Genomic DNA, 7,041 nt, shown 5'->3' on the forward strand with positions numbered 1-7,041 from the left:
ACTGTATTTTTTCCCTTCAAAAAGCAATATTTTATCAACACGCGAAATTCCTTTTTATCCATTTTTTTTACAATAACAAAAGTTGCTTCACTAAAAATGCTATAATTCACAAACTAATGATCCGACAGCCGTCAAATTTATAGACGCGTCTTTTGAAGGTTAGGACTAACTGAAAATCATATGGATTTAGTTCTGGTGCCGCCATCTATGTGTCAGGCCGGGGACTTTTCAATTGTCCCTATATATTAGGCTGATTCAATTCTTTTTTCGTTAATTGGTGCAAATACATAATAAAGAAGAACTGTGGTTCATGGACAGCTCATAATACTTATATTTAATGTTTTTCTATCAAGGTAGCGGTCAAAAATTATAGCAATACATTTAAAATGAAACTATTATTACATTGCCTCAAATTTTTTCGTCCATCTATCGCATGTCACATTATAGCCGGCCGCGGAGTAGGGGTAAAACTAAGGCGCCCTTAGCTCGCATGAGATAACCGTGTAGCCTTTATATTCTCACTCATTCGTGCAAGTGCTACGCTGTATTTCTGTTTTAATCGTGAGTTAGATATCATTCCCATTTACCAATCATTAAGATAAGATTAAAAACGCGATTTTAATTTTAATACCCTATCGAATGCCCTTTTCTCGTGCCCAAATCATTGGTAAAAATCGAAGGGCAGTAGTCAATTGATATGTTTAGGTCCTCAGCAACTTCTCTAACGGTGATTCGACGATTGGCCAATACTATTTTCTTGACTTCGTCAATGTTTTCGTCTGTTGTTGTCGTGCTCAGGCGTCCGGCACGTTCTTCGTCGTTCACATCTTCTTAGCTCTCTGAGAATATTTTCTACCACCGATGAACGTTACTTCGGTTATAGGTAGCTTCACTATATGTCGCAGCCAACATTCGGAATGAGTCCGCGCACTTAATTTTGTTTTACACACAAAATTTGATACAGATTCTTTGATCCATTTTTTGGAATAGGCAAAAATCGAAGACGAGCCAAAACACGTGTAAACAAAGCAGCTATCAAAAATTAACTGAACATTCAACATGGTCGAACTTGTCCGTATAAGTGAGACACACGAGTGCCAAGATAAAGCCACAAAAGAATCGAAAATCGAATATACGTAACCCGCGAAAATTCAAAATTCGAGATACTTTTTGAATAGACCTCGTATGTAGAAAGTAATTTTCATTTCTAATCGCGTCATGATCATTTTCTTGGAATATCGCTAAATTATAATTCCTATAAAAAGAGCAATGCTTCGTTATAATTTCTGGAATTAATTTTCTTTTCTTTCATCTTATGATAGGTAACTATTGGTAGAGTGAGATTAATTTTTTCGGATAATAATACCTAATTTAATAATCTTACCGTTATATGTACTTCTCGAGCCGAGGAAAGTTTTGAAAGTAGATTCACAGTAATGATGAATACAGCAAATCTCATCTGAAACAAGAAATCATATCAGTATCAAGTGAACAAAGCAACTATCAGAATACATTTATTATCTCTTAATTATTGCGTTAATTCAATAAAATCAATTATTTGCAGTTCGTTTGGTATATCGCAACCGAACAAAAAACTCCTACATCTGTTTTGACGTGACAACGTCTTATAATTCGATGGAGCCGGCTACACGCACGAAAAAACATGACTCATGCGGCGTTACCTCGCTCTGAGGCGTCCCATTTAAGGCTTGAAGTGGAAGCGAGAGCGCGGAACGAACGACAAAGAGGCACAATCGGCCTCCGCGTTCGGCAGCGTTCGACATCTGTCTCTCTTCTACTTGAGTGAGCGATGCGTCCGCGTGGACAGCTGCTATACAATAATACATTTCCATTTACCTCCTTCTCTATATCCATACAAAATATCTATCAAACAAATAAAATTAAAATTTTCTTTTGAAAAATGAAACCATTCTATCACTATTTTCGTATGACGTTGTCACGTTCAACTATCGTCAGTAAACCGACTTTACACCTGTATTCAGAAATTGTTTATTATGTCGAAAGCATTGTTATAACGAAAACCATTTTAAGAAAGGCAGTGTTGATTAAATTTAGCTACCCCTGATACTTTTTGTGTAGGCACCTTTTTATTAACCTTTTTTCTGAGCCCAGTGCTTTCAGTAGGTAGGTATAACTTTAAATTCATCACAGATTGAACTATTGAGACGTGCTGGTTTCATCAATTTTTTGTCGTAAAAAACTAGACATCACGTTTCACTTTCAATCATTCTTCCAGAGTTGAGGTACATACATCATACGTTTTATCCACCTAAAGAGCTAAATATATTTAATATTTTATCATCGACTGGATAGATCGTATCGTATAGCAGACGGTCAACCTTCTTTTTGTATCTTTTCAAAAGCGCAAACTACATACATATTCAATATTTTTTTTATTTCACAATACAAATGTAAATTCATATATAAATTGAAACCACTTATCGCCGTCCACTATGATCCGTAAAGTATTAAAATGATTGTATTTGATTGATCAATAATTATGATGAAATATCTGCAAATGACTAGATACCACAACTCGTTTCAAACAGTTATAGATGTGACCTTGAGGAAAGCTGCACGAATATAAACAATACACACAAGGCGTGAGCAATTCAGAAATAGTTTGAACTAGAAAAAATATGATATAATTTTGGAATTTTGTCAGTGCGCATCTAGCTAAATGAAAGAACTACTTCAAATGAGCAGTATGTACTGTAATTAACGAATGCCGCAGACAATCGATATTGACGGCGTCATTTTTGTATCCGAAAGGAACATACTGGGAGTTAAGCAAATACTGAGACAGTATTATAAAGATTAGAAAAACTTTGGCGGTTGTTGTAGAACAAACAGAATACAACGCCAGAACACGACACTGTAGTTATCCGAAGCACTTTTCGGTAACAAAGTTACCTTCTTCAAGGACTGAAGTGAACTGAGACAGTAATATAAAATTTCACTCTCTTTTGTCTTCATCTCATTCTTCTCATCTTTCACACTCTCACCACCATCCAACCATTCTCACGATTCCTAAAAAAGGAGGTTAAGGAAAGCCTTCCGCCCCACCCTCCGGCCTAGTCTGAAAATACTGCCCGCTCACTAGCATTGGTACTTGGTGAGAATAAAACACCAAAAAGAATTTTTTTTAGGGAAGAGTTAACAGTAAATTTACAGTGATACTTTTAGGCATGTGAAGTCGTCGTTGAAAGTGTAGAAACCGTTAATGTGCGAGCACGAGCGTGTTTGTGTGCGATCGAGCAAATGTGTGTGTGAGCGTTTATCGATCCGCCGACTAACCGCAGGCGCCTTTCTTCATGTCCGTCGTATTTGTAAATATGTGTGTCTTACCTGCGTTCCTGGAAAGCAATTAAACAGTTCAAAAAAATAAATAAACGATCCGGATGTTTCTAGAGGGTTCCAGAAAGTAAACAAAAGAGTATTTAAAGGAAGAAACAATCGCCGAGAAAAGATGAAATAAATTGACCGTTGCAAAAGTGAATCCAGAAATAAATTGACAATGATAGCAGTGAAATAAATAACGCAGTGAATAGTTATATATCAACAGTAGTGTAAATAAATAGAATAATTCATAACCTAAGTTTAGTAATAATTTAATAGTGTTTCGAAGTTCTTTAATAATTAATGTAAATAAATAGTTTTTGTCGTTATCAGGCTTAGAAGTTAATTTTGTTAAACCCANAATTGGAAAAAAGACACTGATGTCAAAATAGTTTGTTTAACGTGAAAGATCAGAGTCAAAATAGGGTTGCAAATAATTTTACTGATGTCATATCAACATCAATCAATTCATATCAAAATATTTAGAACCTCATTTTGTTTCTGGTCTTTTACACAGTGTAATAAGAGAAAGAAATGGAATCCATAGTTTCATTAGCTTTGGTTTCATCTAATGAGTGAAGTTTTTTGAATCGTTTTAAGAATTTTCGATTATACGCATTTATTAGAATACCTCAATATCTTGTATTTTTCAGTTTTATACAGCTGGTGTACATCAATTCGAGATTGTTTTGCGAGCTGTTTTGTCGTAATTTACAGAATTTCGTAGTTCCTTGCTAAAAGTACGATATGTGGCAGATACTGATATTAGTTAAGAACTGCAAACTCTAATACCTTTAATGGTCAATGTGTGTCAACTTTCATCATTTTATGTAATGTTTGATGGGTGATACTAGCAAAAGTTTTAACGGCAAAAATGTATTTTGCATTTTACAAATACAAAATATGTTTGGAAAAATATTATAAATAAAATAAAAAATGCTTCTTTCAAAAAAGTATTTAAATGAAATACAAGAATTGATATTTTTTATTTTGTATTTGCATTTTAAATGCAAATAATTTAAATCAATCACATCTCCGTACACTTTTTCGGCAATAAATGCAGTAAATGTAATCCAACTTACTGCAGTATTTCCAATATTCATAAAACAGAAATGGGAAAATAAGTAGTTACACAAACCACCCGGGTTTACAAAAAAATTTACTGGGAACAATTTGGGGTTTACATACATAAATAATGTACATTGGTGGTAAATGTTAAGTGTTACGTGTAAATAATTTATTTATAGATATAAATTATAAATGTTAAGATTGAATGAAATAAAGCATCTGATTATCTTCCATATTCTCATATACCTAATCTTATCATGGTAGGTCAGTTATACGCCCGACAAAATTACAAATTTTTGGACAGAAATCGAAAATCAAATGTTACCATTTGACATAGGTAAATTATTACTGAATCACAGTAAAAAAATTGTATACAGTAGGTTCACTTCCCAGCCACGCCTATACATCCCTCTCCTGCCGACGCTTTACCATTTCATCAACGAGTTTCTCGCTAAGCACAAGGTAGGTTATACAGAGAAGACACAGTAAAAAAAATTTAAACATTTCGTCCTCGTATATGGCAATTCAGCGCACGTAAAATTAATTTATGAAGGCCTGCAAAAAAGTCAGTGTTTTAGGCAGATCAAAGGAATGAACCTGCTGTATAGAATCTCTATACTAAGACTGAATCTTGTTTAGATGGTATTGGTGTACTTAATTCGGAAAAATACGACGGTTGCGATCGGAACTAGAACCACTTTCTTACGCGAAATATGTATGTACGATATCCATAAATAAGTGAATAAGTGCCGGAGCATAATTCTGTGGAATGGAGGATGATTCCGGAGATATGTATAAAATTTACAGGCGCATTGGAGAGATTGTTACATAAATTATTGTTGAAAGTGTTCGAATGTGACCACTCCATATTCCTGTTCATACATATAGTACATATATGGAAATGTGCAAGAAAATAGTTGTGGTTCCGTGAGATGCAAATGTTTTATATACTTACAGAAACAGTACGAGAAACTCGGTAACGTCAAATAGGTTCAGAGGTGTTTTCGTACTAAGACGAAACTGAGAAACATACTTAAGTCTGATTCACGTAAAAAACGCGAATTTGTTTAACAGTCCTTCATTTTCGGATTTATTATTTTTTTTGAGTTAATAGCGACCCAAAAACTCTTACGTTTGTGTTCATATTCGTGACTAGAGAGTACAAAAACCCGTGAGTGTAGAATGCGTTGTCATTTCGTGACGACAGTTTTTTCCAGAAATTTTGAATTTTACCCCACTATGTACGCCCATTACCCTTGATGCGTGAGGTATTTTGCGTAACGGCTTCTGTACAATTCATTACTGTAACTAATGTCTAGGTAACAAACATATCTTAGTCCTCAAAATACGCCATCTGTCCAAAAATGCGACGAGGTAGTAATAACAGTTATTATGATAGTAATACAATTTACACTTGAACCATCCATTAAAGAAGGGGCACCAACTTACCTATACTTCATCATCATCATCATAAGGTCGTCAGTCCTAAAACTAGTTGGACACGCATTTCCGCTCTTTCCTATCCTGGGCTAATCTTGGCATTTTCCTTAAACTAAAACATCCCACATCCTTAACTATCTGCAAACAGTAATCGAATATAGGTCTACCTCTTGTTTATGACATTTATCTACATGCTCCAGGCGGCACCGACCTTGTTTCACAGAGGGTGAACCGGAACTCCACGCGCCTGCCACCGCCGTAGAAGGAGCCAAAGAACACGTTAGGACGCGAGACGCGCTTTCCCGAATTCTGTCACGTTAGCAACGCAAAGTCAAATGACAATATTACATAGGTACATTTTAGGTGTTAATTAGGTGCTTTTTGATATACACCGCAACGCAACAGCAAAACATTATGCCTGCAACGCAATTAAAATATTTAACAAAAGATGCATGTAACTCGAATAAAATCAGTAAAATCCCTTAACCATAGTCCTCAATTATGTTTTCGAATCTTGTTTCATACGGGTTTTTTTAGTCGTACCTGATTTTTCTTGCCCGGCCGAATAAGTTTAGTCTTTAATATTATCAGGTCTCCGGTTTAGTTTATCGAACTGTTGAGCACCTAATTTTCTGACTTATATTGTATCGTAGTGCGAAGAGGTCGCTTGGCATAGAAAAAGTTTACCATCAAAACAGAAAACTGCACCAGCAAATTAATTTATGCTGAAATTTCGGTATAGGTTTTCAATCTTCAACCTAACGCCAGTTTATGATGTACCCGACGATATGGACCAATGGATCGCCTCTTCCTTCCCGGCTTCGCGGACCTCACTTATACTCCCTCGCGGACTTCATCTCCCGTTTCCTCATTTAACTTTGTTCCTTATAGGACCCTACATAATGTTTATTTTCGTCATCGCCACATGGAACTTTTGAAATCTTGTCTCGGCAACGCTAATTTGAGTGTTGCGTTGTGGTGTAAGTTAAAGAGCACCTAATTTTTAAACCCAGCATCTATAGGGTTGTTCGGAAAGTCATTTCGTTTTTTTTTGTGGAAATGAAAGACAGTTTTCGTATAATAAACAAATACTTTATTAAATTATATATTGACCGTTCTGGTCCAACACCTTTTGCCATCTTTCTGGTAGTAGCATAATTCCACGCTCATAAA

The 7,041-nt window shown here is 35.4% G+C and overlaps 1 protein-coding gene across 1 annotated transcript in view; it reads right to left on the reverse strand.

The window, feature by feature from the left end:
- LOC108735198 (follistatin-related protein 5) overlaps window positions 1–7,041 on the reverse strand; it is a 325,521-nt gene that overhangs the window by 182,664 nt on the left and 135,816 nt on the right. The window contains exon 2 of the mRNA XM_018467041.1: window positions 1,385–1,459. Coding sequence (XP_018322543.1) covers window positions 1,385–1,459 — 75 coding nt within the window. The remainder of the gene's footprint in view (window positions 1–1,384; window positions 1,460–7,041) is intronic.

This window comes from Agrilus planipennis, unplaced genomic scaffold, assembly GCF_000699045.2.
Source record: "Agrilus planipennis isolate EAB-ADULT unplaced genomic scaffold, Apla_2.0 scaffold27, whole genome shotgun sequence".
Lineage (NCBI taxonomy): Eukaryota > Metazoa > Arthropoda > Insecta > Coleoptera > Buprestidae > Agrilus > Agrilus planipennis.